This window comes from Desmodus rotundus, chromosome X (assembly GCF_022682495.2).
Source record: "Desmodus rotundus isolate HL8 chromosome X, HLdesRot8A.1, whole genome shotgun sequence".
Taxonomy (NCBI): Eukaryota; Metazoa; Chordata; class Mammalia; order Chiroptera; family Phyllostomidae; genus Desmodus; species Desmodus rotundus.
The window spans coordinates 3852781-3880592 of record NC_071400.1 but is presented as its reverse complement, the minus strand read 5'-3'; the positions used below and the strand labels follow the sequence as shown (position 1 = coordinate 3880592).

General features: G+C 45.4%; 2 protein-coding genes across 7 annotated transcripts in view; both read left to right on the top strand.

Moving 5' to 3' along the window:
• ARHGEF9 (Cdc42 guanine nucleotide exchange factor 9) overlaps positions 1 to 27812 on the top strand; it is a 205477-nt gene that overhangs the window by 79600 nt on the left and 98065 nt on the right. Inside the window, exon 1 of one of the 6 annotated variants that reach the window (XM_053917172.1) lies at positions 326 to 732. The exons of 2 other annotated variants lie outside the window; for them this stretch is intronic. In XM_053917172.1, coding sequence (XP_053773147.1) covers positions 703 to 732 — 30 coding nt within the window. In that variant the 5' untranslated portion in view covers positions 326 to 702. Of the gene's footprint in view, positions 1 to 325; positions 733 to 24933; positions 24966 to 24997; positions 25823 to 27812 lie in introns of those variants that run through there. 3 more of the 6 variants (XM_053917176.1, XM_053917173.1, XM_053917174.1) reach the window with 3 other exon arrangements.
• On the top strand, positions 25458 to 25846 carry LOC128779966 (uncharacterized). The gene has a single exon (XM_071220336.1). It carries the CDS (start codon positions 25458 to 25460, stop codon positions 25635 to 25637), a length of 180 nt encoding a protein of 59 aa, XP_071076437.1. The 3' UTR covers positions 25638 to 25846.

The window sequence follows — 27812 nt, the reverse complement described above, 5'->3', positions numbered from 1 at the left end:
GACCTTAGGCCCCTTCCTACTGTTATTCCTCTATTTACTAATCTGTAAAATGGAGATACTAATGCCTGCCTCCGCAGGGTTGTTCTGAGAAGTGAAAGCGGTCATAAAGATGAAAGCCCCCAGGGAGGACCCAGTAGGGGAGAAGACCCCAGGGGAGTATGCAGAGGGGGAGGGAGGTGGGCAAGTACTGGCGTAGCTCCCCTGGGGCAGGAGCTCATTATTCCGGAGGTTGGCCCAACACCTCTGGCAACTTTGGAGAGGACTTTTCGCTGACTCGACACAATTAGGGAGCCCCACAATAAACAGCCTCTAACTCTAGCACGGTGGGAGGCAGGCAGAGGTGGCAGCTGTCTTCTCCCAGGCGGAGGTTATTTACCCCCTCCTCTCCCTGCATCCCACCTCCCAGGTCTCAAGTCTTGCCCGGGGACAAAGGCAGTCGTTTGGGACCCCCCCTCCCACGCCTGTTCCACGGCCAAGCACCCCAGAGCTGCCGGGCAGAGAGGCAGAGCCTGCCGGCTGGGATGGAACTAGCTGACTGAAGGCGAGGTCCAGGGCGGAGGGGATTGGGCTGTAGGGCTGTGGAGGAGGGGAGGCGGAGGGGGCGCTGGGGCTTTCGCTCGCTCCAGTCCTGCCAGCCCAGCCAGCCCCAGACAACCCGCGCCAGCCACCGGGGCCTCGGAGACGCCGGACTTCGCAGGCACCATGCAGTGGATAAGGGGCGGATCAGGAATGGTGAGTGCACATAACCCTGGCTTCCCCCGCTTGAGCTTCAGTCCCCTAGCCCCACCCCCAGCTCCTCCACCAGCCGCCATGCAGTGAGCCCCCTAGCCTCTGCCTACCGCCCTCCCTACCGTCCTTGAGACACCAGAGAGCTTGCTGTGGCCATTTTAGGAACCCTTGGTCGCATGCCTGCCTGCTGAAGAAAGCCCCCTCCCATCCTCCTTCGCATTCCTACAGCCTCCCTCAACCGCAGAGATTAGGGTGGGATGGTAGCGGGGGTCACCTGAAAGGCCAAAGAAGCAAGGGGGCTGGCAGAGGGGCTCTCTGTGAGCAGTGAGGCTTGCAAGGTGCGGGCCAGCTGGCACGGGGGTTGGGAGGGAGGGAACAGTCACAAAGCCTGGGATTCTGGAGGACGTAGTATGAGAGAACTGCATAGTCCTCCAAATAGACCGTGTACCCCCTTGCTCTGGCCAGTTCCAGGGCATGAGGGCCTGACAGGCACTCTCAAAGAAGCTGTCTAGGGGAGCTTGGGAGCTCAGGAGCCCTTCCTTGCCTGGGCTGGGGTCACCCTGTTCATACTTGGGGGCTTTGTCAAGGAAAGACAAGCTGCAGAAATCCCTATCTTAGAAATGGGACTGGACCCCATTCAGTTAAGAGAACCCCCCCACCCCCATCCCAAGGAATGTGTGCTTGTGTGTGTGTGTGTTTAATATTATCTTCCAACAGTTCATTTTATGCCATGTTGCTCCCTTCCCCACCTGGAGACCTTGGAATGACTTCCCTTGCAGAGAGGAAGTGGTGGCTGCATCTTGATGCCTCTCTGACTCAGCCAGGGGTAGCTTGAGTCAGACCAGGGGCTCTGGGGGTGGGAGGGCCCCATGCGTTTGTCCTCAGCTGGGATGCAAGGGCGAGAGGGTCTTAGAGGGCGATGGTATGGGTGAGCAGGCACTGATGACCATGCCACCCCACACTTCAGTGCCACCCACAACCCACCACTGAGGGAAAGTAGCCTGAGGCGGTTGGGCAAAAATTGGTGTTTAACTCCTTTATCACTCCTATTCTGGAAGGGAGGAGGGATTCTGGGAACCATTGCTCAGGGTTTCCTTAGACCTCTGTTTAGTGGTTCCTGAAGGCATCCAGTTTGTATTCGTATATGCCAGGACTTCAAGACACTCTTCATCCTAGACATGCCTCTCTCCCTGGGGTCCCACTGGGGCTATTGCAAGTGTGTGTAGACCCAGGAAAGATCAGAACAGGAAAAGACCTTCAAATCCTTGCCATCTGTATGGGAAAGGTGGGACCCACAGAGTGGGAGAGACTCGCTCAGGGTCACACAGCTCCACAAAGGCAAAGCTGAGTCTCCTGACGCCGTCACTGTCCCTCCCCACTGCTCCACAGACTCGGCAGTTCAAATGGCGCTGAGAGAGGCAGAAAGGAATAAAGAGTCATGATCTTGGAAAAGGCTTCCTTCAGGATGAACTAATGCTGTGAAATTTGCTTAAAAAGCCATGCCGGTCCTGGTATTTCTGTCAGCTGGGTCTGTGTGAGACCTCCCTCCTCTTTTAAAGATCATGTAATACAGGGATCCAGGGCCACCCATTAACAACAGATTAAATGAATGGAGAAATTCCCAGTTTTGCCAATTGTGTGCGAGAGAGGAGAGTAACAGACACCTTGTGGAGACTATATAATTTAAAGTCTCATTGATGAGGGACTCATATTTTTCAGATACAGAAGGGGAGAATATATGATGAAAGTCTTTCTTTAACTGTTAGCCAGAATTCAAGAGATAGGAATCCTAAACTCTCTTCAAGCCTGGACAGCAGGAAACCTATCATCTTGGTCCTGCTAGCATTTGATAAGGAGGCTTTGGGTCTCCGTTTTCTCACCTGTTAAATGGGGCTGTTAATGATCATCCCAGTTCCTTCCAGATCTGAGATTCTTACAAGTAAATGTTGGCTAAAATTTAGTTAGTGGACCATTGTGAAAAAAGTAGGCAGTGTATATGTAGCTACCATTTTATGCTGTGGCCAAAAGGTCTTTGCTCCTTGTTCCTTCATTGGCAGATCGTTTGAAATTCAGATTGAGTTTTTCGTTGACCGTGAGGTTTCTTTTCAGAATGTCTGTTATAACGGGTTGCAGGTGCCACATGTATGTGAAGGTCCTGGAACATAAAACACCAGTCAGGGTTTTACAGAATAAAATCTGTCTCTATAGAGAGAGAGAGTGTGTGTTAAAAACTGTGAGTTCAGTTTTGATGGCAGTTTTTTCAGTGTATTTATTCATAGCTTCTGCCTGCCATGCCTATTTCTGCGAGGTTAGGCAGCGTGCCTAGGATGGATAGAACTCGGGTCTCAGAGTCCCAAGTTTGGGGCTGAGGGCCTGGCTTTTACACTTCTCAGCTCTGAAACACTTGCCAATTGTCAATTTCACCCTCAGCGTTCTCATCCATAAAACCACGATGAAGTACCTTATAGGCACTCTTGAGGTCATTCATTCGTTAAACAAAAATAGAGTATCTCCTCTGAGTTGGCACTGATCTAGGGGCTCGGGAGACAGCAGTGAACAAAAGCAAAAGCTCTGCTCTCAGGGATCTTACATTCTGGAGTTTTGGAGGTTTCACTAAATATTTTTATGCAAATGAATATACATTATATCCAGAAGTGCTAAGTAAGTGCTAAGAAGAAAAAGAAAACTGGGCAAGACCATAGAGAGACATAGCAGGTGGGATGATGTATTAGATCAGCCATCAACCAGAGCCTCTGATTAAGGGACATTTGAGCAGAGATGGGAAGGAAATGAAAGAAGGAGCTCTTATGCGGATGTTTAGAAGAATACAGTTCTAGGCATAAGAAACAGCCAGAGACAGAAAGAGGGGGCCGGGCGTGGAGTGAGGGAAGGAGGGAGGGAATAACTGGTTTGTTTAAGGAACGGCCAGGAGGCCAATGTCCTGGGGACATTTAATCTGAGTGAGAAGGGCAGTCTTGCGAAGGCTTTGATCAGATAAAGGACATAAGGTGACTTAGATTTTAACAGCAGAAGAGATTGTAGTGGGGCAGAGGAAAAAAGCTATGAGGAGGCTCTTAAATTGGCCAGGTTAGAGGTGATGGTGGCTTGGACCAGGCTGATAATAATCTGTCTGAAAGGGCTCGCTCTTCTCCTTTGTAGCATCATTTGTAGATAGTCTGTGTCTTTGTCCTTGCTGACCATCCATCTGATTCTCAGATGTCTGAGTGGGTGGATGCATTCAAGGACATTTTGTATCTAAGTCAATGATCACATTATCTGCTTCAGGCTCCTTGGCCTCTGGTGGAGCTAATTGAGAGTTGGGTCTGTGTGAATTACCAATGAACCAGCTCCTTGCTTTCTAGGATTCTAGAAAAGAGGACTAAGTATATTATTAGTACTAGATGTCGTATACTTAATATATGTGATCTCTGGAGTGGACCATTTTTAGTACTCTGTCTTCTAGATGACAAAATTATTTTCAGTAATAACCACTAATATTATCTTAATTTAAAAAGATTTAAAAGGGGCTGAAATAATTTTAGGACTGTATAAATGTAACTACTCCTTAACTGTTCAGGAGTTAAATTACATTAGGCGCTTTGAAGGCAACCAGGAGGCTCATGTGGCCCCTGGTGAAAATGAGTCTGATACCCCTGATCTAAACCTTTACAAAGTGAAAGGAAGTGAAAGTCCCTGTGTGTCTTGGGGAGGGGGAGCTATATAACCGGAAGTTCTCTGAATTTAACTTCCAGGTATAATACAATATTATCAAAGGATAAATAATAAAAGGTGCTAATTTGAAACTTTATATAGATGATTCAAACTCAGTAGTAACAACAATTGCTTAGAACTTTGACCAACAGAATATTGTTTTCAACGAGGAGTATTTTATTACTGGCATTGTTGAAAATTGCTGGTATTACTTGAACAACAATAAAATAATTTTAAAAATAAAAAAAATTGCTGGTGCATGGTGATGATTAAAGAAATACTGTGACTTTTAGTCTTAAAAAAATTGTCTAGAGATAGCGCGTTCCTTCTTTGCCTGCACTATGGTTGTTCGCTCCTGTTGTCCCTCCCGGTGTCTGCGAATGCTTTGGAAAAGAATATGGAATCTTGGAATAAGTTCCACACCAAATTTCGTGCGGCCTTCACAAAAGTCACAATATTTGAGTTGTTGGAAATCTCTGTTTAGGCAAGATAGAATGGCCAGCTGTTAAGCTTAACAGTTGATTAGATTCTGCTATGAATAACAGAGATCCATCTACACTGGCTTAAAACACATAGGTTTTATTTTTTCACATAAAAGAGCTGAGGAGATAGGCGTACCTGGGCCAGTGTGGCAGCTTCAGGGGGTCTTTCGGGACTTTTCTGTTCCACTAGCCCTAGCCTTTGGATTTCATTCCTGAAGTGGTTTCATGACCCAAGGTGGGTGTTGACGATCCAGAACGTTATATGAAAATTTATATGAAATTCAAATTGCATTGTCTACAAATACAGTTTTATTAGAACACAGCCGTGCCCGTTCTGCCTTCATGATACAAAGGCAGAGTTGAGTAGTTTTGACAGAGACCACATGTCCAGGAAAGCCTAAAATACTGGCCCTTTACAGAAAAGGTTTGCACACCGCTGCGTCAGAGCCATGGGCTTTTCCTGGCAGGGCCTCGAGGGGAGGGGCTAGGCAGGAGCAAGCGCGAGTTTCGATCAGCCCCCCTTGATTTATCCAGAGCACCTGGGTTTTTGCTTTCGATGTTGGGTTGTTGCTTATGATTCTGGAAGAGCATTTTGGCTTGCCTTGCATTCTTCCTACCTTCCACACAAAAAATGTTTGAATACCACCCATTTTTAAAAATTTATTTTAGACAGAGGGGAAGGGTGGGAGAAAGAGAGGGAAAGAAACATCAATGTGTGGTTGCCTCTCGTGCGCCCCCTACTGAGGACCTGGCCTGCAACCCAGGCGTGTGCCCTGACTGGGAACCAAATCAGCGACCCTTTGGTTTGCAGGCTGGTACTCAATGCACTGAGCCACACCAGCCAGAGCAGTTGTTATTATTTTTATATTTTCTTGAGAGCCAGAGGCCATTGCAGCTGATTCAGAACCACCACTTCATTTGTGTATGATCACTGACTAATCATGTTACATTTCTTAGGGCTTTTTCTAGCTAATCTGAAAGAGAAATTTATGTCATTACTTAATATCACCTCAATATGTTCTCTCGCCATGTAATAGATGCTTGGCAAAAATTATTTAAATGATCATGAATAGGTAATACATGCATGTAGCACAAAATTCAAAGAGTGGGGAAGGGAATGTGGAAAAAAATAAAGTATCCATAAACCTCCCTCCTTTTCCTGGCCCTCAGTCACACAGTCCAGAGACAGTCATGGAAATCAGTTTCTTTGGTGTTTTATAAAGATATTGTAAGCCTTTACAAGCATTTACTTATGTGCACACACACAGATTTTCTTTTCTTCATATAGATAGTAACATTCTACGGTTTTGCGCTTGCCTTTTTTTCCCATCAGCAGTATGTCTTGAAGATTATTCCATATCCGTATGTACAGAGACGCCTCCTTTTGTATGACTGCATAGGCTTCTATTGTGTCTCCTATTGACGGCCAATTACTTTGTCTCCGATCATTTGCCGTAATAAACAGTGCTGTGGTGAATTTTAACGGGCCATTTAAAGAAAATGGATGTTTATGAAGCAGCTGCTATTTCCGGGACACTACATACCAGGCTGAGGTGTGGGATAATCAAAGACAAGATGTGATTTATGTGCTCAGGAGCTCAACGGTTCAGTAGGGCAGAAATAAATGCCGTAGGAGGTACAAAGCAGGTGATGTGGGAGTGCAGGCGAGCAAAAGCACAATGGAGGAGGTTTTCAGAGGATTGGGCAGGTCCCAGAAAAGAGTATTTAAGCTGTACCTTCAAGCCTTTCGGACGACACGATTGGCTTGGCGTGGGGCATAGGCATGGTAGGTGACGCACGATATGTTCCAAGCAGAGGGGAGCAACATGTGACAGAATTGAGGCATGAAAGCGCTAGTATGTTCCAGAAATCTTATGTGGGTGCTTTGATGTGGCTGAAGCCAGTAATTCTGGCAAGGTGCAGTGGAACCACGTCGGGAGGGACCTTGAATGCCGGGCTCAGACCCTTTGCCCCGTAAAAAGGGCAATAGCATGATGAGACTGAGGGGTGGAGGATTTGTTTGGTGATACAGGAGAAGGGGGGGGAGAAGAAGGAGAGGTGGTTTCATTGGGCAGCTGGAGGCCATAAACAGAGTGAGAGAGAGAGAGAGAGAGAGACAGAGAGAGACAGAGAGAAATGTCCCAGATTGTCTCAGGTGATACAGTCCGGCCGGAGGAGTTCTCTGTTATTCAGTCTATTTATTCTATTAGGTCTTCAATTAAATTGGACCCACCCGCATTGGGGAGGGCAATCTGCTTTAGTCAGTCCAGCAGTTCAGATGTTAACATCATCCAGAAACACCCCCACAGAAACACTCAGAATAATGTTTGACCACATGTCTGGGCACCCCTTGACTCAATGAAGTTGATACATAAAATTAACACATAGCAGCTTCACGTATTTTCCCAGTCTTCCGTGTGAGGAGACAGGAAAACGCTGTGTGTACTGTGCTATTCTCTACCCATATGGGGAGTAATTATTATTCCTGACAGGACAGAAGGGATACACACTTGGGTGAACAGAATACTATCTTTTCTACTGCCCTGAATTCAGGCCTCAGAAGACTAGACCTGAGTTTCCTCTTCTCTGAGTGATAAGAGATCCAACAGGAATTTCATTCACAAGGAACAATCGTTTCTGCCCCAGCTGAACGCTCCCTGAATTCTCTGCTTCAGGAGAGAATAAAAAAAAGGCCCTCAAACAGCATCCTATCATCACGAGAGGAGCTTTTTCTTAGGAACCCATTGCTTGGAGAAGTTTTCTTATTGTACTGTTTTGGGTGTGAGTGTGTGTGAACGTGACTAGTTCTGCGAGTGATTAAGCTGTTCGGTAATAGAAGCCAAGGAGGAGGGGAAATAAATGCACTCGGTTAGCTCTAAGAAGTCCTATTGCCATGAGGAGATACTGTGTCAAAGGGCCTGCCGGACGTACCAGGAAAGTGACATTGAAGTTGAGTCAGCTGTGTGGAGATTCGGGGAAAGAGCCTGTGAACTTGGATTACAATAAAAAATAAAGGAACAGACAGCCAGGCTTGTGGGAGGTGTGGGGTAGGGGCAGGGATAGCAAAGGCCTAAGGGCTCAGAAGGTCAGTGTGACTGGAGCACAGGGAGAGAGAGAAGAGGCAAGTGACATGACAGGAAGACAGGGAGTCACACAGGGACAGCTCACACAGGACCTTCCAGGCCCAGGGAGGGTGCGCATCAGCTATACCCAGAGGTGGCATGGCTCAGTGGTTAATAGCACAGACCCTGGAACCTTCTTGGTGGTGATTTTGGATGTTAACTAAGCTTTCTGTGCCTCAGGTATGCCCTCTGAAAAGTGGAGATAATAATGCCACTGTTTGTAGTGTTACTGGGAGGATGAAGTGAGTTGCTGCGCTCACAGCACACATGACAGTGTGCGGTGGTGGTCAGTGCTGTTTATTCAAAGTGCAGTAGAAGCACTGGAAGTGGTGGAATGATGGGGTCTGCCTTGTGATCTGAGAAGCCGACCTTTGCAGGGAATAGATCGGGGATGGTGAGAGTGGCCATGGCAAGCCCGGTTGAGAGGCTGCCGCAGAAATGAAATCAGTGGAGCAGGGGAGAGGAGGGCAGGTTTGACATCGATTCTGAAGACAGAATCAATAGGAGTTGTGGCTGCATCGATTGAGAGAGGTATAGGACAGAGAAGAAAGAAGGGAGATGATCCCTAGGTTTCTGGCTCTGTCATGACTAGCTATTTGATTTGGGGCAAGGCATTTAACCGTTCTAAGCTTCAGTTTCCTGATGTATTACTCACGGTTCTGCAGAGAAATGCTATCAACAAGATCTATATGTATCTGTATATCTACATCTACATCTTCAGAGAGAGATTAATTTATTTTATTTTACTTTTAAAGATTTTATTTATTTATTTTTAGAGAGACAGGAAGGGAAGGAGGAAGAGGGAGAGAAATGTCAATGTGTGGTTGCCTCTTGCCTGTCCCCTATTGGGGACCTGGCCTGCAACCCAGGCATGTGCCCTGCTTGGGAATCGAACCAGTGACGCTTTGGTTTGCAGTCCACGCTCAATCCACTGAGCTACACCAGCCAGGGCTAATTTATTTTAAGGAATTGGCTCACATGATTGCAGAGGTGCGAGTCAAAATCTGAAGGTTACTCCAACAAGCTGGGAAGACTTGCAGTCTGAGTCCAAAGACAGTCTGTTGGCACAATTCCTTCTTGCTCGAGGAGAGGTCAGTGTTTGTTTTATTAGAACCTTCAACTGATTAGCTGAGGTCCATCCGCATTATGGAGGACAATCTGCTTTCCTCAAAGCCCGCTGATTTATTTATTTATTTAAAATGGTTATACTGTATTTATTTTTTAATATATTTTATTGATTATGCTATTACAGTTGTCTCGTTTCCACTCCATCCTGCCCACCCCCTCCCTCCCACATTCCCCCCCTATAGTTCATGTCCATGGGTCATACTTATAAGTTCTTTGGCTTCTACATTTCCTACACTATTCTTACCCTCCCCCTGTCTATTTTCTACCTACCATTTATGCTACTTGTTCTCTGTACCTTTCCCCCCTCTCTCCCCCTCCCACTCCCCTGTTGATAACCCTCCATGTGATCTCCATTTCTGTGGTTCTGTTCCTGTTCTAGTTGTTTGCTTAGTTTGCTTTTGTTTTTGTTTTAGGTGTGGTTAATAACTGTGAGTTTGCTGTCATTTTTACTGTTCATATTTTTTAATCTTCTTTTTCTTAGATAAATCCCTTTAACATTTCATATAATAAAAGCCTGCTGATTTCAATGTTCATCTCATCCACAAAAATATACCTTCACAGAAATATCCAAAAAAGTGTGTGACTGAGTATCGGGCATTGTATTGCAGACAGGTTGAAACATGAAATTAACCAGCATGCCTTATCTATGAAACTGGAATAGTAGCACCTGGTCATTGGTATTATTGCGAAGATGGACTGACTTAATCTATATAAAGCACACGGTACAGTGTCTGCACGTAGCAAGGGCACAAGTGATGATAGCCTTTGTTATTTCCATTTGTTATTATAATAACAATCCCTCACATGTTTCAGTATTTTCCATTTTCAAAGCACCCTTACACACGAATTCAAGTAAACCGCACAACTCTCTTCATACTTTGAAGTGGGGAAACTAAGGCTGGGAGAGATGAAATATCTTCTCCACCTATCTCCAAACAGAGCCAGGAACGAGAAATAGGTCTGTAACTCCACGGTAGCTCCTCATGCGCGATTTGACTTGCTGGCCTGAAATGGATGTTTGCCTTCCTCCTTTATTCCAGAGGAGAGGGGCACCAGCAATAAGATCATCAGTGCAGGAAGGCTTGAGGACAAATAGCTGACATTCGCCGAGCCTGTGTTTATTTTGTGCCAGGCACTCTTCTAAGTGTTTTCCACGTGTATCCAATTTAATCTTCCCAACATTCCTATGAGGTAAGCACAATTTTTCAGTGGGGGAAACTGCCAGGTAAGTTCTGGAAGACAGAGAGACCCTCAGGCCCACTGCTGAGAACTCGAATGACTTTTACTCCGTCCTCCCTCACTACTATACATTGCAGAGATTGTAAAAACTCACTGAAGCTCCTTGAGCATTTGGAGACACATGCATTCGGGTGTGTCTAGGCTAATGAGGCTTGGCATAGTGCCTTTTGTGTACATAGCAGGCACTCTGCAAATATTTGTGGAATGGATGAGTGAGCTGTTAAAGGAGGCGAACCCTGGGCTACCTGTAGTCACCGTGCCTGGAGCTGGCTCCAGAAAGAGCAGAGATGTGTGCAGTACACGTTACCTTTGGCCCAGGTAAGATGTCCTTGAACCAACCAGACAGTGAAGTGAGGCGATAGGCTGAAATGAGAAGCTTCAGAAGTCCTTCCTAGGAAAATTACTTCATTCCTCTGGATATCAGTTTACTCATATGCAAAAATGGGCCCATTCATATTCTCTCTCTCTTCTGCCTACACACACACACACACACACCCCAAATATTCATTCATTCATTTAGTAACATTTGTTGAGTACCTGCTGTGTACCGGGCACTGTTCTAGGCACTGGTGAACAGTGAGCAAACCAGACAAAAGTCCTTTCCTCATGGGACAGATTTTCCACTAAGGAAGATACATGCTAAGCAGCTAATTAAGTAAAATGTATAGTATGGCAGTTCTAAGTGCTAAGGAGAAAAAGTACAGCAGGGAAGAAGGATAAGTATGTGTGTGGGGGTGGTTAAAACTTCAGATTCCTATTTCCTGCTTCACAAGGTTGCTATGAGGTTGAGATGCAGTAGAAGGCCACACTGTTTACGGAAGTGTAAAGTTCTAATTAAATGTAAAGTGCAGTTATTTTGGGAAGGATACTTTTCTATTGGTCCTTACTTGCTGTTTCCTTCCCCTTCATCAGTACAGTGAGACTTGGGGTCTGCAGAGAAGGAAACTTAGGTTCCAGGCCTGACCCTAGCATGACAGTTTCTTAAACCCCAAATGTACGGAATTTTATAGATCTGTAGCAATTTTCCCAAAATGGGGTCTTCTGGCTCTTTATCCTTTATTCTTTTTCATTCTCCTGTGAAGCAGTGGGAGCTGGGGTAAGTCATTTCCCTTCTGCAAAGGAAAGTGTTCCCCTTCTGTAAACTGGGACTGATTATCCCTCACCGCTTGACAGCCTTCTTGGACTATTGTGAGGTGCAAATCAGCAAATGGGGACAAAAGGGCTTTATATGTCATAAAATGGGCCTGTGAGGGCCGGTTGCTGGGGTATGGAGAACCCGGCGCTGCTGCTGCAGCCAGTTGTTTTGTTCTTTGTAAATTGGTTGTATGTGCCGAGGGGGGACAGTGAGCCTCCCGGGTGCTACTTCCTTTCCTTTCTGAGAAGCTGCTAAGGATCGTGGGATTATCACTTAGCGTCAGCACCTCCTCAAAATAGGAACTGTGACACGGAAACAGTTGGCGTCTCACAATGGAGTGGCAACCAGTGGTGTGTGGCCCCTTTTGGCGACTGTGCTTTAAAGAGGTGGGAAACAGGACCCATCTCCTGACTCACGGCCTTCGAAGCCCTCCCCTTGCCCCTTAGATATTACCTCATTTGGCAGGTGGGGGGGTGGGAGAGGGGAGCCTCGAATCTTCACTTAGTATCCCGCACCCTCCTTTTACTACTATAACCATTCTTCGCATCCTAACCAACATTTTTATTACATAGAGCACTTCCAAATCCATTATCTCATCATCTTTTTGGTAGGTATTATGTGGTTTTTTTTTCTATTTACACATAAGGAAACTGAGGCTCAGAGAACATGATTTGCCTAAAGTTAAGGGCACAGATACTACTCAAATCCTTAAGTAATAGGAATTGTTAGCATTTACCGAACGTTACTATGTGCCGGGCATTGTTCTAAGTGGTTTGCATGTATTCACTCATTAAACCCTCACCTACGACCTTATGATTCTTCCTGTTTCGCAGAGTACTAGGGTACTGAGAGTCCAAGGCTTTCTCAAAATGAAGGGCAGAGTGAGAACGGGGGCACTGTGCCATGCACCCCATTTTAAACGTGAGAAAAATGACGCTCAAAGACATGAAGTAACTTGCTCAAATAAGCAGCAATCAGCGTAACTAAGGTTGACCCTCAGCAAGCTGGCCCTGCTGCCTGTGCTCTCGGCTGTCGAGCTGTACGGCTTCTAAGTGTAGGACTCTTCCGAGCTTCATTCATGGAAGCAGAGAAAGGGAGCAGAGAGGGAAGGAATGACTTACTAAGGTCACACAACACGTTTAACATTTAAAAAATCTAATATTTGAGTGCATAATGTATTCACACAGACAAAAAAATCAAACTATAAAAATACATACAGTGGATGTTCTCTGTCCACCCAGGTCCCCCCATTACAGGTAGGTCACCCACTTTGGAGCTTTGGATGTATTCTTCCAGAGTTCCTTTATGCATATATGAGGCCTGTCCAGAAAGTATCCTGCCACGCACTCTGAAAATACAGACACTTATTGAAGAAGATACAAGATACAAGAAACATTGCACACAGGACAATGACATCTCACCCCTTCAAAGTGGGCCCCTTGGGACCTCACACAGTTCTCCCACCGTTTAAAACACTTTGCGAAATCCTTTGTTGGAATCGCCATCAGTTGCCCTGTCGTATTTTCCTCAATCTCATCAATGGTCTGAAATATCTTCCCTTTCAAAGGTGATTTTAGTTTTGGGAAAAGCCAGAAATTGCAGGATGCCAAATTTGGGCTGTAGTGAGGCTGAGTCACCTGGGTGATTTGATGTTTTGTCAGAAAACTCTGCACAAGATGTGGGTGCATTGTTGTGTTGAAGCTGTCAGTCACCAGTTGCCCATAGCTGCGGCCTTGTGAATCATCCGAGTAATTTTCATGGAGGGATGTTCAAGCTTAATGCAGAATGTGATGCAAATGCATTGCTCTGCTCACTCAGTCATTTCGCATACAGCAGCCACACAGTACACATGCTCACTCAATGGTGTCTGTCACCCCCACCGACTACTACAGTGAAGTCATCATTGTTCACGCATGCACATTCCAGTTCACTCTCCTTGGCTGTCAGGTTACACTGATGTCACACAAACTGTTCTCATTATATGGCTGGACTTTTTCTGGACAGATCTCCTATAAGTAGATACAAACATATTTTCTTTATCTTATTTTTTACCTCCCAAAGCACATATTTTACATAATGTATCTTTGAGCTATCTCCCTATTGGTCCACAGAGAGCGTCAGCAGTCTCAGCTGGGCCTTCACAACTCTCTATATGAGCTCCATCCATCCTGCATGGTGTCCAACCCTCTTTTACATCTTCTCCCCGAGCCTCATTGCTACACTGCCTTGGACTTCTATAGAAAATGCAGTTCCTAAGTCAATTCTGTAGTCTCCCTCTGACATGCAATCCAACATCTGACAAACTCCCCAGATGAACTAACCCCCTTCCCTCCTATTGCAGTTTTATCTTATTCTTATCCTCTGCCTGTCCACCTCCATCTACCTGCTTCACTGTGTAGTGTTTGTGGAGCATCTATTAGGAGCAAAACCCCATGCTTAATTTGGTGACGTATGCTTGGTGTCTTGACTGCCCAGTTGTTTACAGTTTAAATGAAACCTGTAAATAAATAAACCTGGACATGGGGGTCAGAGTGGGCAGCTGGTTGAATGAGTCTCTCCATGACTTTAGGCTCCAAAACCAAACAATGGGCCTGATACTGAGGGAAGTATTCACTGCCCATGCCAGTCTTGAACTGATATGTGATTGGGTTTTGTTGCCCCAGAAAGAACCTGAGTCTGATAGGAAAGCATTGTACTAGCTCTGAAAGGACTTTTAGATTCTTGTTGCTCTTTTCCAACCAGTCCTTTCTACCTTGAGTTAGAAGCAGGTTGTATGGCTTACGTGAAATACAACTGAAATAAGTCCTCCACTCATAAATAAAATAAGAGAAAAGAAAGGAAATGAAAGGGAATAGGAAAAGGAAAAGAAGGGAAAAGAAAAGAAAGAGGTTTGAAAGAGAACCATACAAAAGAATTGCAGGAAACTGCTGTTCTTGGGGATTTATTCAGATATGTATTCAGTCTTTGGCCACAGGAGGGCGGTATAGGCAGTGTTTCTTGAGGGAAGGACTCCTGGGTAGTGGTTTAGAGTGGTCTCTATGCCAACAGGAACAGGAAACCAAAGAGGTCCTGAAATTCTCAGCCTGTAGCTTGGAACTTTTAGTCCCTTTTGGAGGGGTTTTGACTAATAAAGGCCCTTGTGGGCAGAGGGGCCAAGGTTGGTATCACCAGCTGTATCAGAGACCGTTTTGCATGACACATTTCCTCTACATCGTCCATTGAGAGTCAGCAGGGCTGTGCCTTAGTCTTCATTTACTCATTCATTCATTTATCACTTAGTTATTCAGTCCTCAAAAACTATTTACTGAATGCCAAGCACTGTTGCTGGTGCTGGAGACACAGCAGTGAACAAAACAGTCCCTGCTTTCACGGAGCTTACAATTTATAAAGGGAGACAGTAAACCCATAAATAAATAATCATATAACATTTCACATGGTGATAGGGCTAGAAGGAAAAGCTGCATAATAGCATATAGACTGATGTGTGGTTTTAGAGAGGTGGTCAGGAAAAGATTCCTTTTGAGGAGATGAAAGAGCTAACCTTGCCCTGGCTGGTGTGGCTCAGCGGATTGAGCGCCGGCCTGCAAACCAAAGGTTTGCCAGTTCAATTCCCAGTCAAGGCACCGGGGCACATGCCTGGGTTGTGGGCCAGGTCCCCAGTAGGGGATGCTCAAGAGGCAACCACACATTGATGTTCCTCTCCCTCTCTTTCTCCCTCCCTTCCCCTCTCTAAAAAATAAGTAAATAAAATCTTTATTTAAAAAAGAGAAAGAGCTACACTTGTAGATAGCTAGGAGAAAGGTATTCAGGCAGAGTGAAATTCTTAACCCTGTATTTGATATCCTCCCTCAAACTGCACCCCCTACAACCACATATGCAACCTGATTCTTTAACTTAAGCTTATCACCCATTATACTTTCCTCAGGATATCCCACTGAGAACCAACTACATTTCTGCCATACCTTTGGAGAGGCTGGTGAAGATTTAAAACAATCAATGATTCATTTTAAGCTACAAATGAAAATAAGTCATAGCCTTTTGAGCTTTGAGGAAGTGCAGAGACTTGTTTGAGGTTCCACAGCTACCAAGAAGTAGAGGCTGGACTTACATCTGAAAGTTTTAACTTCCCATCCACTGCTCTTTTCCCTTTGCTGTGAGCTTTGCAACGCACTGTGGGGGCATGTCAGCACTCGTGAGCATCGGCCGTTTTAGGTGAATGTGAGAGCTTAGGTAGATCCTCCTAAGGGCCAGTGTTTGTCATAAAGGAGGTGACACCCCACCCCACTCCTCGTTGTTGTCCCCATCTGGATATGTGTTCTGAGGGATGTGAACAAATTGATAAGCAACCAACCTGGGGAAGGGACTGAAAACCATACCACAGTGGAAGAGCTTAAAGAAATGGTCATGTTCATCTTGGAAAACAAGTGTGTGTTTGCATGTGCATGTGTGTCAGAGGGTAGTCATGGTGAATAGAGGCTGAACTCATGATAGATGTCTTCATACTCTTCAGAGGACTCTTACTTAGAAGGACTTGGCTTTTCCCTTCCCTTCCTTTCCCTTCCATTCTCTTTCCCTTCCCTTTCCTTTCCCTTTCCCTTCCCTTTCTCACTCCCCTTCCTTTCCCTTTCCCTTCCCTTTTCTTTCCTTTTTCCTTCCCTTCTGTCCCCCCTCCTTTTTTTTGGCATGCCCCAGAGGATAGGATAGTGCTCTAAGAAATGGGGAGAAACCCTTGAAGAGTGAGTTTCAGCTCAAAATGAGTAAAGGTTTTGGAAGCTTCTGAGTGTACTTCCTTTTTCCGAAAATATTCTAGCACTTGCTGGACAAAACTCATTAGGGATAGTGGGGAAAAGGGGTGGGCTTTGGAAACACATCTCAGTTTAAATCCTGCTACTGCTTCATCCCACCTGTATGGCTATGGGCAAATGATGTAAACACTCTGAACTTCAGTTTCTTACTCTTTCTCTTTTTAAAAAAGATTTTATTTATTTATTTTGAGAGAGAGAAGGGAGGGAGAAAGAGAGGGAGAGAAACATCAATGTGTGGTTGCCTCTTGTGCACCCCCTACTGGGGACCTGGCCCACAACCCAAGCATGTGCCCTGACTGGGAATCGAACCGGCATCCCTGTGATTCGCAGGCATGCACTCAATCCACTGAGCCACAACATCCAGGGCAAGTTTCTTACTCTTTCAAATAGCAATAGCAGTTCCTTATTTTCAGGCTTCTGGGGAGGATTAAATAAAATAATATGTTGAAAGGCCTAGCACCATGCATGCCCAGAGTAGGTGTCTCCTCCTTTCCTTCCCACTCCCTGTACCCATCACGTATGAAGGAGGCTCCTACATAAGAAGGTTGGGAGGAAATGACCTTTTTATGAAATTCTTTGATTCATTCTATAATTATCAGCAACTTTATTCATTATCTGATTGTGCTTGGGACACTTTACTGTATGCCAGTGAAATTCTGTATGGTTGTGACTGTCTTTCCCAATAGACTGTAAGCTTCCCGAGAGCCTCTCCGTGTCCCTTAGCTGTCCTAGTAAGTGCCTATTGAGTTTAAGTGGTTTTACAAGAGTGGTGATCTCTGTGCTGGATAATTGAAGTAACGAAGAGCTCGTGACCTCAGGGAGCTGCCTCTGAGATAGAGTTGACATGAATGAATGTGCAAAAGCATCTAGTCCCATCCGTAGCCAAGACAATGAACAGACTGGACTCAGTATCTCCAGGCTGCCTGTGGCAAGCATCAGGGATTATCCCGCAGTTGGGGTGGGGGTGGATGGCAAGTAAGTGAATTCCGGGGGCGGGAGTCAGCGCAAAATGTGGAACTTTCCTTGGGTGTGTTTCCTGGCAGAGGTGGGCCTTTGGAAGCTGTCTGAACCATGAGAGGCAAGAGACAGCCAGGCATTGACTGTTCTCAGAGAAGGCAAAGAGTTAATACCTATCTATCTTGCATCTGGGAGGCAGGCCATTAGAACCCAGGTGAGGACATTGAAACAGTTTATTCCTATGACCAAGGTGACATCATGTCAAATGCTGTTGGAAGATGGGACATGTGTCACCTAGTGGCATTTATATAACACAGAGTTTAAGGGCATAGGCTCAAGAGCCAGACTCTTTGGGCTTGTTTGCATCTGGGCTCCATCACTGACTAGCCACATGACCTCGGGCAAGTTATTTAAGCACTGTACCTCAGTTCCCTCATCTGTACTATAAAGAAAGACAACAGTATCTACCTTATAGGCTTATTGTGAGGGTCAAAAGAGTTAACATATGTAAAGGGCCTAGAACAGTGGCTGGCACTAAGCAAGCACTTGATAAATGTTTACTACTACTACTACTACTACTATTATTATTATCATCACCTAATGAGAGGCTTTGGGTCCGAGAAATATGCTGGGTGCTTATAGTAATTTCAGTGTGGATTTTGGAGCATTTATATTCTAGAACATTTCATGGAGTGATTAGCTCCTCAGCAGTGACGGAAGTGCTGCTAACATCCGACTCAAAGTGACTGAAGAACTTTCTACCAAGTGAGATTGTCCTCAATGCGGATGTGCTGTCTTAGGAAAGAGGAACCTCCCCATCTGTTATGCATGTTGGAGCTGAGACTGGATAACTACTTGGTGGGGATGTTGCAGAAGGGATTAAAGGATGGAATTGGGCTTTTGCTATACCAAGAGATTCTCTGATTTCTTTTTTTTCTAAAGATTTTATGTATTTATTTTTAGAGAGGGGAAGGGAGGGAGAAAGAGAAGGAGAGAAACATCGATGTGTGGTTGCCTCTCCCATACCCTCTACTGGGGACCTGGCCCACAACCCAGGCATGTGCCCTGACTGGGATTCGAACCAGCGACCCTTTGATTTGCAGGCTGGTACTCACTCCACTGAGCCACACCAGCCAGGGCAAAATCTCTGATTTCTTGATACTTTTTAGCACAAGGGCTGGCTCTGAGGTGGAGGTTCTGCTGCTTGAAATGTGGGGGACTCATCTAATATTTTTGGAATTGTGAGCTTAGTTGAATGGTCACCTCACTCTGAAGGCTAACTGCACACGGACAGGGCTGGTACCAAATGTCACGTTCTAGAGACTGAAATCTCTCAAAAGTACTTTTGAAATCGGGACAGGGTTTTGGTTTGTGCTGTGACAGAAATTAGCTCTGTAATCTTGGGCGAGTTCCTTGGGCCTTCTCTGGGCCTGAGTTTCCTAACCTAGAATGTGAAGGTTTAGAATAGATTTTTCTATGAGGTCTCATCAGGTCCCGCCTTTTGTGTTTGGAAGATGATATTCTTGGAGTGAAACATTGGTGGGTGAAGGAGACATTGAGCAGGTGCTTACGGAACACCAACCAAGGGTCAGGTGCTGTGCTGTGCGGGGGCAAGGAAGCATCGAACAAGACCAGCATGCTCTCTGCCCTGTCCAGTGTGTCATACAAGCACACACAAATAGCATTACAATAAAGATTAATACATTTTTCAAGAGAGGTAAGCGCAAGGTCCTAATGGGAGAAGAGTGTGGTCCAGACTATTTCTGATGGAAAATCCTCAGGGAAAGCCTTGCGGAGGAGGTGGCACCTAAGCTGAGCTTTCAGATGGGGACTGGGACAGGATGGCAACAGTTACATAGGTCCCGAGGAGGGAGAACCTGGTGAGTTTTGAGAACTGTGGTAAGTTCCACTGAGCTGGAGAATAGAGAATGAGAGGGCACTGTTGAGAGCTGAGGTTAGAAAGGTCAAAGGACACCAGATTGGCAAGGTGTTGTATGTCATGCTACAGAAGTGGCCTTAAAGGTAGTGGGGAGCCACAGAAGGCCTTTGAGCAGAGGAGTTATACAGGTCAGGGTTCAGCTGCAGAAATTAGATCACTATAGTTATTTTCAGCAGGAAGAGTTTTAATACAAAAATATCAGGTGCTTCCCAGATTAGTGGAAGGGCTGGTGGGGTGAGCTCTAGGCTGGGCATCCAGGAATAACTCCCAGAACAGTGGCGGGGGAGCTGTTTTCTCTGCAGCAAGCAGGAAGGTGAGGAATGAGGAGCTTTGGGAACCCTTCACCTTATCTGTGATCTAGGAATCAGGAACCCGCCACTGCCTTAACTAGTTTAGTGCCACTGCCTAAACTCATCATCATGCCTTCCACGTCCTCAATGACAAAGCTATGTAAACTCCATTCTCTGCTGACCCAAATGCACAGAGCCAGTGAGCAGACACTGGGCCTACAGAAAGGTGACACGGCTGCAGAAAACCCTAAAACCCCCATCATTGTTCATGCTAACTGAAGCAGCAGAAATACGGCTTCTGCATCACCTCCTTCTAAGTACTGTGCGTGTGCATATGATTGATAGAAATGAATCAAGTCCAGAACGCTGGATGTAAAAGAGTCTGAGAAATGGTAAGTTGTTGCAGTGTTTTGTGTTTTTTTAAAAGATTTTATTTATTTATTTTTACAGGGAAAGGAAAGGAGGGAGAAATAGGGAGAGAAACATCAATGTGTGGTTGCCTCTCATGCGCCCTACATTGGGGACCTGGCCCGCAACCCAGGCATGTGCTGCCCTGATTGGGAATCAAACTGGTGACCCTTTGGTTTGCATTCCATGCTCAATCCACTGAGCTACATCAGCCAGGGCATTTTTTAAATGTTTTTAGCTTTCAGCAATATAAGAAGGAATGCTAGAAGGTGGTTGGCATGGATCCTGAGCAACCAATCTATAGTAGCCACCATAGGATTGATAAGAGCAAAACTGCTTTTGAGAGAGACCACGTAATGAATGGTAATAGGTCAGAGATGATGAGGCATTTAGTATGGGCAGCAGGGAGAGAAAGGAAGGGCACATGAGAGAGATATTAAAGAGGAAGATAATCATCAGGACTTGGAGACTGGTTGACTAGCATCAAGATGAGGGAGAGGCAAGACATATGGCTGTCTTCTTAGTTTTTGGCTAGTTCTCTGTTCTAAGAGATAGACAACTCAGGGGAAGGAGGTTTGGTTGTTGATAGTTGTGAGTTTGTTGTCATTTTACTGTTCATATTTTTCATCTTCTTTTTCTTAGGTAAGTCCCTTTAACATTTCATATAATAAGGGCTTGGTGATGATGAACTCCTTTAACTTGACCTTATCTGAGAAGCACTTTATCTGCCCTTCCATTCTAAATGATAGCTTTGCTGGATACAGTAATCTTGGATGTAGGCCCTTGCCTTTCATGACTTGGAATACTTCTTGCCAGTCCCTTCTTGCCTGTAAGGTCTCTGTTGAGAAATCAGCTGACAGTCTTATGGGAATCCCTTTGTAGGTAACTGTGTCCTTTTTTCTTGCTGCTTCTAAGATTCTCTCCTTATCTTTAATCTTGGCTAATAGAATTATGATGTGCCTTGGTGTGTTCCTCCTTGGGTCCAGCTTCTTTGGGACTCTCTGAGCTTCCTGGACTTCCTGGAAGTCTATTTCTTTTGCCAGACTGGGGAAGTTCTCCTTCATTATTTGTTCAAATAAGTTTTCAATTTTTTGTTCTTCCTCTTCTCCTTCTGGCACCCCTATAATTCGGATGTTGGAACATTTCAAGATGTCCTGGAGGTTCCTAAGCCTCTCCTCATTTTTCTGAATTCTTGTTTCTTCATTCCTTTCTGGTTGGATGTTTCTTTCTTCCTTCTGGTCCACACTGTTGATTTGAGTCCCAGTTTCCTTTGCATCACTATTGGTTCCCTGTACATTTTCCTTTGTTTCTCTTAGCATAGGCTTCATTTTTTCATCTAGTTTTCGAACAAATTCAACCAATTCTGTCAGTGTCTTAATAACCAGTGTTTTGAACTGTGCATCCGATAGGTTGGCTATCTCTTCCTCGCTTAGTTGTATTTTTTCTGGAGCTTTGAAGTGTTCTGTCATTTGGGCCATTTTTTTTTTGTTTGTTTGTCTTGGCGCGTCTGTTACTTTAAGGGGCGGAGCCTTAGGTGTTCCCTGGGGCGGGGTAACGCTGGTTGCTGCGCTGTGATGCTGTACGTGGGGGAGGGGCCGAGAGGGAGCAATGGAGCCCGCTCCCCTCTCCACCGGATTTCAGCCACTCCCTCCGCTACCCACAATCAAACTGGGCCCCTCTGGTGCTGGTTCCCGAGTGGGTGGGCTTGTGCATGCCCTACGCCCCTGTGGATCTCTCCAACGACCTCTCCTGTGAGGCTGGGAGTCTCTCCTGCTGCCGCCCCAACCCCCAGGGGCGTTTTCAATCAGAGGTCTGAGGCTTTATTTCCCCGAGCTGGAGCCCTGGGTTGCATGGTCTGCTTCGCTCCCCTCCCTTCGTCCCGGTTCATCTGTGCGTGAATGTGGGGCCGCGGGGTCTGCTTCTGGTCAGACTGCCTGCTCCGTTTGTCCCACACTCCTCCAGTCTGGGTCCCGCCATGGCAACTCGAGTCCTCTCCGCCCCGGCTGCCCGTCTCCGCCCCTCCTACCGGTCTGGATGTATGTTTCTTTTTTATCTACTTGGTGTCAGACTTCCTTGCCATTCGATTTTCTGTCAGTTCTGGTTGTGCGAGGAGGCGCAGTGTGTCTACCTACGCCGCCATCTTGGTTCTCCACTTATAATATTTTCCAAGTTCCCTTATGTTGTAGCATGTAACAGTACTTTATTCCTTTTTATGGCTGAAGAATATTCCTTCATTTGGATCCAGCACATTTGCTTATCCATTCATCAGTTGATTGGCATTTGAGTTCTTTCCACATTTTGGCTCTTGTGAATGATGCTCTTACGGACGTTTGTGTACAAATTTCTGTGTGGACATGCTTTCATTTACTCCTGGGAGTGGAATTGTTGGATCAAATAGTAACTCTGTGTTTCACTTTTTGAGGAACTGCCAGACCGTTTTCCAAAGTGGCTTCACCATTTTACATCCCTACCAGCAGCGTTACAAAGGTTCCAATTTTTCCACATCTTCTCCAACACTTGTTATTATCTTGCTTTTGATTATAGCTGTCCTAGTAGGTAGAGAGTTGTATCTTATTACAAATAATGCTGTAGTAATATCCTGCATTTGCATTTAATTTGAATTTTCCTGGTAGCTAATATGTTGAGCATCTTTTCTTGTGCTTATTGACCACTTCTTTGGAAGAATGTTATTCAGCTCATTTGTCAATTTTTTAACTGGTTATCTTGCTTTTTATAATTGAGTTGTAATAGCTCTTTATATATTGTAGACACAAGTTCCTTATCAGATATATAGTTTGCAAGTATTTTCTTCTACTCTGTGGGTTCTCTTTTCATACTCTTGATAGTGTCCTTTAAAGTACAAAAGTTCTTAATGTTGATGAAGTTCAGCTTATCTATTTTTCTTTTTTTATAATATTTTTTATATCCTCACCCAAGGATATGTTTTTTAAAATGGATTTTAAAGAGAGGAAGGGGGTGGGGAGAGAAGAGAGAGAAAGACAGACAGACAGACAAACATCAATGTAAAAGACAAAGATCAATTGTTTGCCTTCTATACATGCCCCAACCAGGGATAGAACTCACAACCTAGGTATGTGCCCTGACTGGGAATCAAACCCGCAACCTTTCGATGCATGGGACAATGCTTGAACCAACTGAACCACCTGGCTAGGGCTATTTTTTTTCTTCTGTTGATTGTGCTTTTCATGATACATCTAAGAAACCATGACCAAATCCAAGGTGACAAAGATCTAGATCTATTTTCCTCATTTTGTTAAATTTAGCCACAATAGTTAAAGCAATTCTTTAATGTAAGCAAATATTCAGTCTGTTCAAATTTCCAATTGCCTCATAAACATCACAAATATGTGTGTGTGCGTGCACACACATGCAAAAGTTGCACCTGAGTCAGTCCATCTCTCTTTTTTCTTCCTATTTATTTGCTTAAGAATCAGGTTGTTGGTTCTGTAATCTTTTACAGTCTGTGTCCCCGTATTGCAGCTTAACATCTTTTTCTGTCCTTCATGTGTTCTATAAATAGACAGTTGGATCTAGAAGCTTGATATGATTTTGGGCTTTTTGTCGTTTTGTCACGAATCATGTACAGGTGGTGTTAGGAGCCCAAACTTTTAAAGTGGAGACTTCCTTGGGCTTTATTTTATCTTGTACAGGCAGCGGCTACTTTGTTTATGACCTGCATTCATTCAGAATTTCCAGTCATCTACTTAAGATGGGTGATTGTCCTAGACTCAAAAATTACTAAAGATAGAAAGCAGTTCTCATTTCTGTAGAGTCTTCAGTCTAGTAGGAGTTCCAGAAGTTAATTTGCTGTGTCCCTGGCTAATCCAGTTTTTTGCCCTGCTTCACCAATATATCTTGTTTACTTTTACAGTCCTACAATGTTAAGAGTGAGATGGGCCCTTAAACACATTTCTGTGTAAGGGAGTCCTGTATTTTTGAGGGCCAGGAGCCTGCTGAAATTGTATGTGTTTTTCTGAGGTGAGAGTTCAGAGGTGTCGCCGAATTCTCAGATAGGTCTAAGTCCTCATGTGATACACAAGAGATGGAGGCCGGAGAAGGGAGAGGAGTTGCACAAAAGCCACCCAACAAGATTGAGGTAGGACTGAGGAACTCTGAAACCTTCTGGTCTGTAGTCCAGGGCTTTTTCGTAGTTCTAGGCACTGAGTCACAAACACAGAGCAGGGGAGTGATCACAAGCAGATTGGAAAGTTTTGTGGAGGCTTCCCTTCATAGTACCCTTCATGGAAAAGTGTAAGCCATCAGAGTCTAAAGAAACCATAGGTAGGAAAGGAAATCTGAGCTGCAAGAGCAGAGATATCAGAGAAAGCCAAAAAGAATTGGGTTTGGGATAATTTCTAGTTGATTTTGTTTGTTGAATTTGTAAAGCTAATTATCAGTATGAGTTGCCGATAAATACTTAGGCAGGGGCCAAAGTCACCTTTGCTTTTTCCCCTGCTCTGGCTCCACAAAGTGGCTGTCAACGCATGTGTGCGTGCGTGCTTCTTGTGTACCTATCTCTTTAAAAAAAATTTCCTTTTCCTCCTCCTCATCCTTTTTCCTTCCTTTCCCCAACTCTTATGTCCACCTTATGTCCTATCTCTTCTCCCTGCTTTCCACCTTTCCTTCTCTTTCTCCCCTGCTCCCCACTGTGTAGGGCTTGTTCCCTCCTTCCTTCCTCTTGCCACACTGTCTACTGTTCCCTCTCTCTTTCCTAGTCTTTTCCAGCCTTTCCTCAGTCTCTTCCCTACATCCCCCTTCAATCAACCCTCAACAAGCTCTCCACCCCCACACCAGAACCCTTACTGGTGGCTCCTGCTAGTCAGAAGGAAGAGACCCGGCTTGGGGAGCCTTGGACCCTCCCATTGGCTGCCTCCTTCAGCACGCCAGCTAAAATCCCGCCCCCCCAGCGAGTAAACGCGCTGCTGTGGCACCTGCTATTGGCCGGCGGGCCTTCTCAGCGGCTGGGTCTGCGCTTCACGCAGGCGTCCGCAGTCGCTAGGTGAATAAAAACGCAGCCTGCGAGCTGGGGGCTGGGGAGAGGAGAGGGAGAGAGCCAGCGAGGCAGGGCTGGAACGAGTGTCTGGCAGCCGGGATCCCCGCGAAGAGAGCGACCGAGCGTAGGAAAGCAAGCGAACTAGAGGGAGTAGGGGAGACCGACACTGACCGGTAGCCAGGCAGGCGGACGGACGCACGCCGGGACAGACAGACTGAACAGGCGCTGGAGAACCTCGCACTGGTTCCTCCCGCCTTTCCCTTTGAAAGCCAGGATTTTGCCTTTTCCGTGGCGCCCGAGAGAGAATGCTGGACTCTGCCGACTTCAGCGCAAGCTAAGATTTCTCAGCTAGGGAAGAAAAAGCAGCCCAATCCTGAGAAGGGGGGAAGCAAGCTCCCCTGTCCCCATCCCCCCTCCCCCCGTACCAAACTCGGGCACCAAACCCAGCCCTTCCCTAACCATCCGACTTCCTCCTCTCCTTTCTAGAATGGTGGCTGTATGGACAGTCTGACAGAACAGAGACTGACATCTCCCAATCTGCCGGCCCCCCACCTGGAACACTACAGTGTTCTGCATTGCACCATGACCCTGGATGTGCAAACTGTAGTCGTTTTTGCCGTGATTGTAGTCCTTCTGCTTGTCAATGTCATACTCATGTTTTTCCTGGGAACGCGCTGAATGGAGTCCAGCCACCTGAGCTGTTGCTAACTCTCGATTTGATTTCATCCTGAGAACCACCGAGAAAAAAAAATCAAGAGAGACAGTCAGAGACAGGGAAAGAGAGGGAGAGAAAGAGCAAGCTTTCTTACTGAGGGGGGAAAACGTTTTGAGCTTCAACATGGCCTCGCTGTGATATGTATGACGTTGGTATATTATCTCTCCCTAAATCTTTTGTCATGTCTTGTCTTTTAAGTGTGCCTGCGAGTGTAGTTGCTTATTGCTTGAGTAAAATTGTTGATAAAGAAATGCTTTCTATTTAAGTATGCATGTGTGTGCATTCTCCATTTATGTGTCGTTCAGGGAGCGAGCTCTGCGTCCTTAAACAGTGCCTTTGCTGTTTGTGGTGCCTGGTCAACTCATTTTCTTGAAAACTACCTTTCAATTCCATGAGAGAATTTTAGTGAAAATTTCTCTCTTGCTATCAGGACTGTATTTGGGTTTGTTTGGGGGCACGGGGGCATGTGGGAAGAGCATGCTGGATTTTTGGCATCTTTGGAAAGACAGCCTAGCATTGGATGTTTAGAAGAAAAAAGAAATGGATGGAATGAATTTACGGAAAATGATTCTTTAGTGTCTAACGAGAAGGGAGAATTTGAGAAGTGATGTGGTGGCGTGTGTTGAGCTGGTAGTTGGAGACTCTGTCCTTTGAATCTCAATTTTCTGTCCAGGGTTCATAGTTTGCAATTTGGAAAGAAGCCACCTTTACAACATTTCTTAAAGTATTTTCTTAGGAATTATGGAATGGGGTGTAAAAGCATTTTCTGATCTTTATAAATTGGCAAGAGAACACATTGACGAGCTGTTATTGGGTTCCTTTTCCCAAAGTCGACCCCTGGATTTGAATTGGGGGGTTTTTCTCTGTGTGTCCTTCAAAAAAACCCCAAAAAACCCAACAAGAAAAGCCAGCTCTTTACCCACCTTGCGAATCATAGTATTTGGATATGCCTCTTTGTGGTAATGTCATTTGCAATGATGAACTTGAACTACATTTTAAATAGAACTTGCTAGTGCTAATGAGAAAGTGGTGGTTTTTGTTTGCCTCCTTGTTTGTTCTTGAAGATCACAGGTCTGTCGAATTGAAAGATTTCCATAACAAATTGAAAGTATGTATCTTGCTAAGTAGAGTTTTGAGCAGCGCCCCCCCATGCACCCCCCCCCAAAAGTCTTGATGGAATCAGGTATAAGCTGGGGAAACCATGAACTAGAAACAAAATTCCTATTTGACATACGTGCATGTCCTCATCAGATGGAAGTGGTGGTGGTTGCTGTTATTATTGCTATTGTTATTATCTTTATATTTCTGTTTCCACTGAAAAAGCTCTTGGCAAAGCCAGGGGAAAAAAAATGTCTCTGACGCCAATGTGCATAATACTTGTTTTCCTCCCTTCCCCCAGCCACTGATGTAGGCAGGTCTTCCTCATTCCCTTGCTTACCTGACTTTGAAAGAGTGCCATTTCTGGCTCATGTAGCAATGAATCAGGGCGCACACACATCCACACACATGTTTCCCTACACCCATGTGGGCAGCTGCTCATGTGTGATGTGCAAATCTGCTGGCATTGTGCTCTCAAGTTCCATGTCCTATTGTTTAATCTCTTGGGGACGGATGATTATGAAAGGAGAGGGGCTGTGAGGGGGGCTCTGGAAATCGTCCTGACCTCAGGACCCAGAGAGTATTATTGAATGGCATCAGAAGAGGTTTTGAGTCTTGAGGTGGGCTCTCATTGGCTCCGCGTGGGTGAGAAGCTGATTTTTTAATTCGATTGGTACCGTGGTGTAAGCATGATCTGGGAAGTTTGCTGGCATTGATACTTACTCTTTGGTCCCTTTGTGGGGGCCCCCTAGGTTGAACTAAGAACTTGTTTCTTTGCGAAAAGAATCTACTGAGACCACCCCCCACCCGCCGCCTGAGCTCCAGTGGTATTATTCAAAGTAAGCTTACATTTTGACTGGGCACTTGTTTTCAGACAGCACTGAAGAGTGAGGAAAGGCTCTAGGCTGAGCGCTAAAGACCCGGGTTCTCTCTGTTCAGTGGCAGTTTGACCTTGGTTGATTTTTTCCCTTCTCAGTGGGTTGGGGTTTCCCCAAAACGTTGGCATTTAGGGATGGTTAGGTTAAGTGACCTCCAAGTTC